Raw genomic sequence first — 13,211 nt, forward strand, 5'->3', positions numbered from 1 at the left:
AAGCTAATGTTTATCTACATGTAAACTGATTTTTGTTACAAAGCAAAAAAACTGTTATTTTATTAAAAGTAGGTGGTCACTTTGCACTTAGTTAATTGACAGAGGCATGTCAATGGTCAACTTATGTGATGTTTTAGCAATCCAGAATACATGTTATTTTTGTTTGTTTTTTGGACTTGTATTTAGATTTGCATATAATAGATCAAATATGGTGTTAAACATTTACCGGTATCCTTGAATTACATTCAAATCAGCAGAAGAATTTTCATTGGCTAGCATTTTGGTGAAACCTGTCACCCATAAGTCTCCGCATCTTTCCCTCAATCATACATGAACCATAGATAGACCCAACCAAATTGTATTCAATGCTTCAAACAGATTGTTTGTAGATATCCATTTTAAAAATAACAAGTAGCATTACCACTACAGTTGCGAACCACACCACATATGAATTGTAAAACACATTCATTTTCCGATAGCAGAGAAATTGTCGCAATGAGTTAAAGGACACACTGACCATTGCGGAAGTCTAAATAGCTTTGTGATTAGTAAAATTATTTAAATTTTAAGAATCATTTGAAATTTTAGCGAAGGTTTGAAAATGTTCCTATGCCTAAGTGAAACTCAGTGTAGTACAAGTCATAACACATTTTTATAATCCTTTTTTTTTTTAAGTTTTTAAAAATATTTTTGTACATTTCCTGGTTTGACAACTGACTAACCAAGTTTTATTATGGCCAAGTTTAAATATAAAATCAAGTATTTATTAGAAATAAACATGTCAACCTTACAATTATGTGTAAACTTTGTTAATCCATCAGTTCCTAATTTTAAGATGAGCTAGTTGAAAGGGTATGCATGTAATGCTCCTTAAAAATCGAGATGTAAATTTTTTTTTTTTTTAAATATTTTTGTGCCAGGCGACAGTTCTAGACATTGAATGTCACCGTTGTCTCTCCTGACTTTTTTTTCGTATGTGCAAATTGCAAGAGATGTAAAGTTTGCTGCAACTGGAAGTAGTGTTCATGCCACATGTGAAATTAGCATTGTAATTAATTCAAAATGGAACTTATTCTGTCACAGATGTAATAAAATATATTTCAATACCTCATGTATATTGTTTTAATTAATAATACTCGTTCAGATGAGACTGGGACTACACCAACTCATTCTCAGCCTGGTTACCATCTTTTTTATCTGCAATTTACTCAGCTAGGATTGTCCTTATAATCTGTGTGTGTATATGTCTGTGTTGTCTACATGTTTCATTCAAACTTGGCAGGCAGGTCACACCTTCACTTTATTCAGGTGGTAAAATCTGAATAAATTCGTGGCCCACAATTACTGTTTTTTCATTGCCAAGAAATTTGAATGGGAATGGCTTTTTCAACTTTTCAGTGCTAGTCTAAATTGTTATTTACACTTGACTTTAATTGGTTAAAACAGCAGGTATAAATAAATCAACTGCTGACTAGATGACATGGCTTTTTGTCAATGATTGGTAAATTTCTGCGAAGATCACAACAGATCATGAAATTGTATTGATCAGTTTTATTTACCAGCTATGTACATAGATCACCCGTTCACAAATTTCTATTCCGATCATAAAACCATGCATTACTTAACCACTACTGATGTCATCATTCATTGAGTTTTAATAACCAGATAACCATACTACTGGGGTACCAGAGTACACCTGGCCTCTTGTGGACATTACCGGTATCATTGCACAATATTTCAAAATTTAGTTCAGCAAATGTTCTAGTCCATTAAGTGTTAAACTCCAACAAATAAAGTACATTCCTGAAGTTGATTCTAAGGCAAGTATTGTCAGCTTCAGTACATAGCCTTTTCAGCCAACCAGCTTGTTTGCATGTAAAAAAAATGTTGGCAACATATGGGATTAGCTTTGCCTTACTGTGTCTTGTAATTGGCCTATATGTGTGTTGGTATAACTCTAAATGTAAACGTATCATGAATTATTTTGTAATCACAGACGATAATCGTGATAAATCGGTGTCCAAGGAAAAGCATTCCTGTATGCAAGTGACACAGGACATTCTAGATTAGTGCACACACTAAGATTGTGATTTCTCTTGAGGTTTTAGCTGCAGAACAGATACATGCGATAGTAGAATATTACAATTTGTAACTTACTGTAGAATACTTTATTTTCGCTATTTTCACTGAATGGGTGATTCCGTGAAAACAAGTCATTGAAAATGACACAGTTCTCGTTAAATTTTTGAAAGTTCTCTTTGTCATATTAAAGCGGAGGGGTTGTTGCGAGCGTGTCCTTGAAACTTGAGTTCCAAGTGGCGTATACAACAGATTGTTTATTTACATCAAAACACATGTTCCGTGTAGTAGTAATATGGCCAAAAATAAAACAGCCGTTATTCGGCCATCTTTGATCTGATTATGAAACACACTGATATGTATGATGTATGTGCCAATACCAATGAAAATGGTACATAAATTGTGGAAATATAGAAGTAAGGCCAAAAAGTCAGAAGGCTGTCAATCGGCCATCCTTGACCAAATTTTGAAACAAATTGTCATGGACATGCATCCTAACATGTATAAAGTACATGTATGTGCCAAATTTGAATGAAAACTGACAAAGCACGTCCAAGATACTGCATAAAAAACAAGATGCCTGCCAGTCTACTATTTTTGATCCAATTGCAAAATGAATCGTCATGAACATGTATCCTACGGTAACATGTACCGGTATATTCTATGTACCAAGTTTGAATGACAACTGACAAAGCATGTGCAAAATACAACATTTTCAAAAAACAAGATGGCTGCCAGTCGGCCATTTTGAATCGAATCGCTAAACCACTGCATGTGCATATGTCCCACATAATGTACTAGGCACATGCAAAGAATGAACAGAATCGGTCCAAGGGATTCTGAGATGCGACTCCGGACAGATTGACGCAGGGACGGACGGACGGACAGACACAGGAACTCACGGACGGTCGGGACATGTATCCTAACATGTATAATCTATGTACTAAATTTGAATGAAAACTGACAAAGCATGTCCAAAATACAACATTTTCAAAAAACAAGATGGCTGCCAGTCGGCCATCTTTGATCCAATTGTGAAATAAATCGTCATGCACATGTATAATCTATGTACCAAGTTTGAATGACGGACGGACGCACAGAGACCGAATTACAAGTCCGAATGGGGACTAATAAAATCCAGTGAATATACTTTTTTTTTCTATATGTCACATTAAACTCATCAATAATCAGTGAAAATAAATTTCATACTAGCCTTCTCAGTATTCCACAGTATATCAGATTTATTATTATATTATATATTAAACTTGTACAACCATCAACTCAGAATGTATGAAAATCATGTTTGATAAATCTGATTTAATGGGTCTCTCGACTGATACCCTCTTTTTATTTGAACCACAATTTCTCATTTTCGGAAGAGAATTCATCAGTTTTTTGAATCACACGATTTTCATTTATCCTCAGGCCAACATGATAGGAATAGTTAGGAATAACATTTTGCAGTTTTATAAGCTCTGAAGCAGAAATGTTGTAAATCTGAACAAAATGTACCTGGTACCCTACCTGTGAGAATATACACACACGCATGCATACACATGTCTACATAGTGATGACATACCATTAACATGTTAAATTATATTTGATTAAATTTAGATATAGTTTGATTAAAAATGCAATTCTGCATTTTAATTGGAGTTCAGTTAAATAAAAAAGAAAAAAATGTGAGGCTTGTCACTTGATAGGTCTGTTATTGAATGAAAGCCGTCACAATGCTGATTCCACCCACACACACACACAAATAACACACCAATAAACGTTAAGATGAAAAATGTTTAATTATACAATGTCATCAACCATATCATTAATTTAATCTGATATACATATATATGTATGGCAAGTCTGCAAAGCTAAAAAACAAACTAAAATCACACTAAACTGCAAAAGCTAACAAATTACCAAGGAGTGATAACTTGGTTGTCATCCAGTCACAATAAGGCCCATGTAGGGGATTATGGTTGATTCTAACCTTGTCACCCAAATACACCGAGGTCATCAATCTGCATTCTTAGGTCAGTAATATAGTTGAACCAACTCTGATTATGAATATGCAAAATAATAATAAATTATGAATTCTATATGGTAACAAAATTCCGAGATGAGAGTGCTATTGACATTGCAATGTGAAAATACTTTAATCCAATTCAAGTGGTAGATTCCAAGATGAGAGTGCTATCGACATTGCAATGTGAAAATACTTTAATCCAATTCAAGTGGTAGATTCCGAGATGAGAGTGCTATCGACATTGCAATGTGAAAGTACTTTAATCCAATTCAAGTGGTAGATTCCGAGATGAGAGTGCTATCGACATTGCAATGTGAAAGTACTTTAATCCAATTCAAGTGGTAGATTCCGAGATGAGAGTGCTATCGACATTGCAATGTGAAAGTACTTTAATCCAATTCAAGTGGTAGATTCCGAGATGATAGTGCTATCGACATTGCAATGTGAAAGTACTTTAATCCAATTCAAGTGGTAGATTCCGAGATGATAGTGCTATCAACATTGCAATGTGAAAGTACTTTAATCCAATTCAAGTGGTAGATTCCGAGATGATAGTGCTATCGACATTGCAATGTGAAAGTACTTTTAATAATCCAATTCAAGTGGTAGATTTCGAGATGATAGTGCTATCGACATTGCAATGTGAAAGTACTTTTAATAATCCAATTCAAGTGGTAGATTCTGAGATGAGATTGATATTAAAATTGCAATGTTAAAGTATTTTAATCCAAATCAAGTGGTTGATTCACTTCCACGTCTTCATCTTCTGTAAATAGACTTTGGAGAATATTACCTGTAAAAGAATAAGTCACAAATTGAAAGAGTGAGTTCCGGACTAATATCGAAAAGTCGCAAATGTTCAAGATCATGTGCAAGGAAACACTAAACACACATTAATACTGTAAAATGACAAATTTTCACTGGGTTTAAATTTCGCTGTTTAACCATTTCAGGCATATTCAGTGGGTTTTAAATTCACGGTTTTATCATTTATATAATGTGTCCTATGCTAAATTTTACATACTCACTGGGTTTTAATTTTCTGCATTTTCCAGTCAAGGAAATAAGCAAAATCAAAACCCAGTGAATAATTAAGCCTTTTACAGTACATCTAGACCCTTCTTCGAAACCAATATGATGCTGTGTAGTACTCATTGTTTCTATAAATCGCCACCATTTCAATGAATTTACTTGCTAATAGAGGTTTATATTAGTGCTAAAGCTATGACATTATGAAAACCTCTAATTTTGATAGTGGTGATATATAAGAAGAGTTTGTGTATATTTAACATACCAAATACACCTCCTGGCTGCATAGACTCTTCGGCCAATGGGGGCATTCCAAAAAACAAATGCCCAATGCGACTCAGATAATCAACATAACTTGGATCTCTTTTGATTGCTGGTTCGTATTTGTCACATAATACTGAAAATATAGTTGTTTTTCCACTAAAAAACAAAACAGAGAGACTTGAATAGGCCTGGTTCCCTGATAAAATTATTTGCAAATCATTAAGACTGTTAGACATCAGGATCATTAACTTACCCTGGAAGTGCTAAAAGTAAAAACCAAATGAAGTTCAACAATGGTTGCATGAATGGCGGACTCTCTTGTATATCAGGATGTTTTTCTGTGTATGTATAAAATACAACTGAAGCTGTCTCCTCATTTTTCAAACATAGATACCTACAAGAGATTGGACATTTTGTAAACACAATGCTGTTGTAACAAAAATACTGTAAACCCATTAATTATTCACTGGTTTTGAATTTGTTATTTTCACTGATAAGTAAAATTCACTAAAATAAATCAATGTGAACATGTAAAATAACAATAGACCTCATTGTTTCCCTGCCAAGTTCTCAAACTTAAAACCCAATGAAATTGCTCAATACATCAAAATAGTGAAATTAAATGTCAGTGAAAATAAATGGGTTTTTATTTATAATTTTGAAAATAACATACACAGTGCTTAGTTGGTAATCTTTGTCTGAAATAACTATTCAAAATAGTTAAACGTTTCCGCAATGGTCCTTTTTTGGTAAAATATAATGTTGCTGTGGGAATGGCACCAATCAATTTTGTGGGAAGTTTTCACAAATGTTTGCTAACTTTAAACATTGATCTTAGCTACATATATTATTAACATATTCTTGATATTCTTTAAACATTATTTTCATTTTTAAAACCAAAAATTGACTAATATATTGGTCAATATTGAGCCAATTATTTTACCGTCTACCAGAACAACTAACATCAGGTCTTGGTTGTGTAAACATCCCGTGTCATTACAATAATACCTATGTTCGACCAAAGATTTCATTTGCAATTGCTCAATTAGAGCATTGTTGAATTGTTGTGTACTACTATATTATTGGGCAGGTTCAATATTATTATTTTATTATTATTTAATAAAGAAAAAGATTTCATTTAGCGAAATATTCACCTGTCAAGAATAGTTTACATTCTAGTTACAAGGACTGAGATTCAAAACTAGTCGATAATAAGTTGTTTAAGTTAATATGAAATATGTTTCCCTCAATCCATAACAAGGCAAGGTAGGAATAGAACGGTATACAACGTCATAAAAGGTAACTTCTACTCACTGTAATACTATCTGTGCAACAAACATATCATATTCACTGCGTAAACCTTGTCTTAAAGAGTATTCAATTAACATGGTTGCACAGGATTGACCATCGAATGAATGGAGAAAATGATATCTGGCTTCGTAGTATGATTTCTCTAAAATGAAACATAATAAAGCAAATTAAAAAAGGATTTATCACCAGAGAACACTTAACAGCATAGAAATCTGGTGTTACGTGTAGTCTACTATCATAAACATAGATAATAAACACAATTATCGTATTTGCTCTATTAGTAGCACTTACGTAAATGACAGAAATGTGTTCATGGTCAAAATCAGTGAGCCCTCTGTGCTGATCCAACTAGTTATGCACATTCCCAGGCTCCTCTTTGACTCAATAGAAAAGAATTTTAGAAACGATATAGTCGTGAAAACGAAAGAAATCATTTTTTTTTGCACATTTTTGCAGTTGACGACTCCTCTGTTTTAGTGATCCAGTATACTGTAAAAGCAATTTAGAGTAATTATTAAATTAAACAAAAAAGCCAAACTATCGGTCCACTTTTATTACACAGTTAAATTTTTTGATTTGAACAAGTGAGTTAAGATAGAATGCTACTTGTGAGTTTTTTTTTTTACATGTACACGCATTTTAAAGCATATAACAGTTGATAATATAAATTGACATTTTATCAACAGTTTACAAAAACCATGATAAAAACCCACAAAAATTTGTAATACTTCTAGACATCAAAAAGTAGTTTGTAAGACACTATATATACATGTATATCTTTTCCCACCCACATGGCACAGAGAAATATTGTGAGATTTTGACGATGGTTAAATGCCCTAAAAAAGAGTGGACTGTTATTTTCACTGTATTTCATGTATTTTCACATGTATACCCCATATTTTTAATTAATTTTCTTCATCCTTGCAACATATATCAATATGTAAAAATAAAACAATAACAATATTTTTACTCTTGTGTAGCGTTCTACTTTAAAGGAGATGCATCTCAGATATGGGGAAAAACTTTGTCTTGAAGCCTCATGTGAAGCTCTTGAGTTTTCTTGGAGAGTTCCATTTTGGAGGTGGGTAATTGGAGGGGGAAGGGAAGAGGGAAGGGGAGGGGGACAAAGACAATGGGCAATATTGCAGGCTTTTAATTTTAATCAGATTGTGTCTCTCTTACCTTTCCAGAGAATTAACGCTAACAGTGTATGAAGCTCGGGATGACCTGATTTATGCGAAGGGTCATTTTTACAAGACCACTTCAATGCTGCATTTTTATAAAGTGGTCTTTCTGTTGAGTCCGGACCTAGTTGTGTGAACAGACTGGAAACTTTATCTGAACAAGACACACACAAAAAAACACAAATTATTTTCAATGCAAAACATAGAACATATTTGCTTATATTTGGTAATGTCAGACAAAATGACAATATTCTAGCATGAGATTTATTGTTAATTATTATTATTTACCTAAGTTATCTGCAGCAGGTGCTGTATTACTAGTATTGAGGACTTCTATCAATAACATACATAAATCAGTACCACTGCCATGCTATAAGAGATATTAAAACACATATACATAATGCACAGTCTGGATGCTTTATTGCACTATACTGTAAATTTCTTTATTTTTGCTTGGGAATTAATTTTCGCTATTTTCAATGAAGGAATGATTCAGTGAAAATAAAATTCAGCGAATATACCTTTTATTCTTATATTTTACATTCAACCAGTCAAAAATCAGTGAAAATAAATTCCATACAAAACACCTAAAAAGTATTTTTGGTGAAAATTAATTCCAGCTAAAATAAAGTACATGTGCCCAGCTGGCCTTGCTTGGATGTGGCATTGCATTTATGTTAATTATAAAATCAGCAATTTTTTACAATCTCGTTTCACATGACAGCATTTAAAAGAACCAAACCATCATTAGTTACAAATACAGATCCAGCAGAAATTCAATGTGAACCGTGTGAACATACATAAACATGGATAACAAATTTCACTAGATCTAGGACCAGTTTTCTTACAGTGTAATTCACACAATGCAATGTCAATCATTCCCCATCAACAGATAAAATATTGAACCAGCAAGTATTATTTTTGTATCACACAAATCACAATTATGCACTTGTTTGATGGATTCGTAATAATAAATTATTGTTGTTTACCTGGTTATGTGTTAACAACACATTTGCACCTGAATAAATCAGTTCTATTGCTTCAGCATGTTTTTTTTGTGCCATGTATCTAAAATAAAGCAAAATATCATTCACTGAAAATAGGTAACTAAGAGTTGGATTACATCAAACAATAACATCTGTTGTGTATTGAAAAAAAAAGTTAGACAAAAAAAACGGGTTTGGGATGATTTTGGGGTTTAATTTTTAATTTTATTTTATTTTTGTATTGAGATTATTCAATACCACAAAAAGATATATGCTTTCGAACACATATTGTCGGCCCCATGTATTTTTGCATTGACTTGACCAGATAAGGGATAGAGGTTGTATTGGATCGACAAAACAAACGTAAAGTGTATGACGCACTCACCCGACCGGTACCGGTACATGAATTGCAAAAACTCACTACATTACATGTAACTTGTGTAAGTTATCAAGTTTAAGAAATAACTCAACTTTGAACATGATCAGTCAAGGCATGTCATGTCATGTCAGAGATGTGTCAGACATCAAGGTCCCACTACGATATGTCTGAACAAAATATGTCTATACAAAGACACAAAATATGTCTATACAAAGACACAAAATATGGTCATAAATCAAAAAATACAGAATTCTCATATGGGCTAAACACGATTGAAAAAACAAACCAATTCACATATCTAGGGGTAACATTTAATACAAATGGGGCAATGAACATGACCATTGAAAGATTGGTAGATAAAGCAAAAAAAGCTGATGCAGCAATCAAACCAGTATTAACATCAAACAAGTTAAACATGCTTTTACAATTGAAATTATTTGAGGGCATCCAGACACCAATTTTAACTTATGCTGCAGAAATTTGGGGAATCAATAGCAGACCAGAGTACTGGGACAAAACGTGTAAAGAAAAACACCATTTAATGTTCTGTAGACGATTATTAAATGTTAATAACAGAACAAGTAACATTGGTAGTAGAATGGAAATTGGACGACTACCATTACTAGCAAAAATACAACTGAATGCAATTATATACTACCAAAATATTATTAAGAATGACCCAATCAGTCTAGTATATGATGCAATAAAAGATCAACAACAAAACAAATATAATGACACATGGTTAATGAATCTGCATAAAATACAACAGCTGTATGATATTAAGAATTTAAAAACAATTAAAAAAGACCAGTTTAAACAAAAAGTGAATGAATATTACAATTATAAATGGAACCAAGATAATCAAAGACCAGATTCAAAACTAAGAACTTATACATTACTGAAGAAAAATATAAATACTGAATCATACATTAAAACCCTTGATAATAAAGAAAACATTGGTCTATTAGCAAAATTGAGACTAAGTGCCCATAAACTAAACATCGAGATGGGAAGGCACAAAAGACCAAAAATAAAAACAGAAGACAGAAAATGTACTAAATGCAACCTACTTGAGGATGAAATTCATTACATCACAAAATGTGAACTTTACACAGATGAAAGAGAGTTGTTATATTCACATTTTTCAAAGAAAATTAACAATTTTCAACACTGTACAAACAAAGAAAAATTCATTCATATATTGAATACAAACAACAAATATTTACTAACAGAGCTTATCAAATTTATAAAAACAGCAAATACCATTAGAGAAAACCACCTAATGGGTCATTGATATTTTTTTTTTTTTTACATTATTTCATGTAACTGTATTGTAGTAGATTTTAGATATCTAACTTGTTATGTTTATTTTAACACCTTTATTACATTTCATAAACCAAAATAGATATGTAATTCATTCTATAAGGTTGTAATAAAGAATTATCTTATCTTATCTTATCTTATACATGAATTGCAAAAATACTTGAATGGCTATGTGTGGCCATCTTGAATTCGATTGCAAGTTTTAATGTGATCAATGTAGACACGTCTGGGATACAGGTATAAACATACACACATGGCGGTCCTCATTTTTATTTATGCAGGCAATGATTGGAAGCAAAAACCTTTTTTTTAAAGTATATGAACAATATAAATCATGAAATTTCAATTATTATTTTAGTTACATGTAGTTCAAGAGACAACCAACCAAGATATTCCAGGTAAGGATATATGTATCTGAGATGGCTGTTCAAAACGTTTGGAAAATGTAATCACTTGCACAAGATACATGTACAAGGATAAGTCATTAGTACCAAAAGTAGTTTCAATATAAACTACATGTACCGTATATTCATAAGATTCATAAGTTGATGCTATGCAAGTGTGTGATTTGTTATGCAAATAGACTTGTTTGGTTCCTAAAGTCCCCTGGTTGCTTAGCTACTCTGGCATGAACATACAAGCATGTACCGGTATATTCAACACACAAAAAGCTGATGCAAACAGGCTCACTGACTACAGGTTGTAAAACGAATCAATCCCCCTTTTATTGTCAGCATGTTCCGTAACAAGGCCAACCATAGAACACACTGGGAACTCAAATTTTGTCTATTAAAGACATCGCACTAATTGCAAATAATCACTAAATTATAAAACAAACCGACATTTGTAAAAATTCTTCTGTGAAAAAATTCATTTCAGGTAGGTGGTTTCGCTTGGCTTGCCCAAATTTTCGGCTTCACTACATGATTTTGTGTGTGAACACATAGCTAAATATTTAAGACTAAAATAAATAAGTCACGCATGGGTGCCCTAATTTTAATCTCCAAGTTAGGCTTGGCTAACTACAGTATGAACAAGCGGAAAATTAGGTAATCACCACTCTCCTCGACTAAATATGCAAATTAGTTTCAGGGCCTTTGTTGTGCAGCCTAAAAATCTTTACACAATTGTAACAATGATGACTGTGAGGGAGTTGATTAGACTGCAGGGGGAAAAAATTATTGATTGCTACCTGGGTATATGAAAGAAAGGCTTCTGGTCAACTCAACCTCAGTCAACTCGACCCCTATATTAATGTAGATATTGGCAGTATGTTCCACTACTCACAATGCTGTGAAATTTTAATTAACATTATCGATCCAGCCAAGACTGAGTAAGAAAAAGCAAAAAAAAAAAATTCACTCTTAGTGCCCACGAACCTGCATCTATACCTTAAGATATCCTCTATGCGCTATGGTTAATGGCTAGTACATTGTTGATTTCACTAACTTATGTACACTAAAGCAAGCAAACCAACATTGGGTGGATAAGTGTATCAATAAGTAGTTTCATGCCACTTACTTTACTTGACTAAACAATGGTGGCGCCAGAGATTTGTTACTTTGTTTCTAATATCTATTTGGTCGTGGGCGGCTTTTTTTAGTCCTAATTTTGCGAGCAGTGTAGTATCTTATGTATGTTATTTCATCGCTGAATAGAGATCCATTGACAATAGATCTGCTTCATATCTATTCTGGAAAACCTTCAAATGTTTTTGTGGGACAGTGCACAGGAGTCGGTGAAATTTCACCGACACCGACATATGGAAAATACCTACACTTATATGGGGGTCGAGTTGACTTGGGGTCGAGTTGACCTGCTACCTGGAAGAAATACCAAATTCAAGAAAGTTGTATGCCCTTATTTCATAACTCTTTGATGATATCATAGACCCTAGCCAAAGGTCCATGATAACAATATATTCTGTGATTCTACAGAATATATATAACATAATAAATCAATAGTTCTGGCCAATTGCCAAATTGTTTGTGAATGACCCATATAGCCATATTGGAGAAGACGAATCTTTTCGACATAGTAAAGGAGCCACAGTTAAGCAAACTATCGTTCATAGATTCTAATCCCGAAACCAATATAACACTATTGCGAGTTTTACAGTGTGCGGGGGTAGAAGTCCACAGCCTGGGAACAATCAATTCCGGCTGCCATATACATGTATGATGTCGTAGCCGTTGATATTCGAGCTCCACTATATTTAATTTACAAAAAAAAAAACGTAAACACGTGCATTAACACAGTTTCTTGCTTTTTAATTATGTTTTTGTGACAAAAAAATAAAATACAATTGGTACAATGGATATCGTGTTGGGCACAGATTGACGATGATGAACTCGCCGTAGGTTGTAAAATATAGGTCGTAAATTATATCATGATCGCCAGAGGCGGGGAAAAACAGTTTCCTGCGTAATTAAATTATTTAACAACATGCAGTGTAATCTACCTGAAATATAGCGTTCTGTACATTTGATGAGCTTCATAATAACTTCCTGCTTCGACACTTGCTTTCAGTTTCTTTAGAACTCTCTCAACGCCGCCTCTGTTGCGATTAGCCGCCATCTTGGAAGTAATTGGTGCATTGCTAGACTGCACATACGCCTGCAAATATTCGAGTA

The 13,211-nt window shown here is 33.2% G+C and overlaps 1 protein-coding gene across 1 annotated transcript; it reads right to left on the minus strand.

The window, feature by feature from the left end:
- Nucleotides 1–4,353: 4,353 nt before the first annotated feature.
- On the minus strand, nt 4,354–13,163 carry LOC100372671 (Golgi to ER traffic protein 4 homolog). The gene is made up of 8 exons (XM_002735627.3): nt 13,040–13,163; nt 8,880–8,958; nt 8,179–8,260; nt 7,889–8,044; nt 6,710–6,848; nt 5,649–5,789; nt 5,397–5,551; nt 4,354–4,895 (listed from the first exon to the last, which is right to left on the minus strand). Exons 1-8 carry the CDS (start codon nt 13,153–13,155, stop codon nt 4,825–4,827), a joined length of 939 nt encoding a protein of 312 aa, XP_002735673.1. The 5' UTR covers nt 13,156–13,163; the 3' UTR covers nt 4,354–4,824.
- Nucleotides 13,164–13,211: the final 48 nt, after the last annotated feature.

The sequence above is a fragment of the Saccoglossus kowalevskii genome, chromosome 8 (genome assembly GCF_978046115.1).
Source record: "Saccoglossus kowalevskii chromosome 8, keSacKowa6.1, whole genome shotgun sequence".
In the NCBI taxonomy this organism is placed as follows: Eukaryota; Metazoa; Hemichordata; class Enteropneusta; family Harrimaniidae; genus Saccoglossus; species Saccoglossus kowalevskii.

What these genes read in the sequence shown, in the direction of transcription:
- LOC100372671 (XM_002735627.3), bottom strand. Translation starts at nt 13,155, where the DNA reads ATGGCGGCTAATCGCAACAGAGGCGGCGTTGAGAGAGTTCTAAAGAAA. An exon ending in GTTGCACAGATAGTATTACA is followed by an intron (nt 5,790 to 6,709) that starts GTGAGTAGAAGT and finishes AATCTCTTGTAG; the next exon opens with GTATCTATGTTTGAAAAATG. An exon ending in GCAGCCAGGAGGTGTATTTG is followed by an intron (nt 4,896 to 5,396) that starts GTATGTTAAATA and finishes ATTCTTTTACAG; the next exon opens with GTAATATTCTCCAAAGTCTA.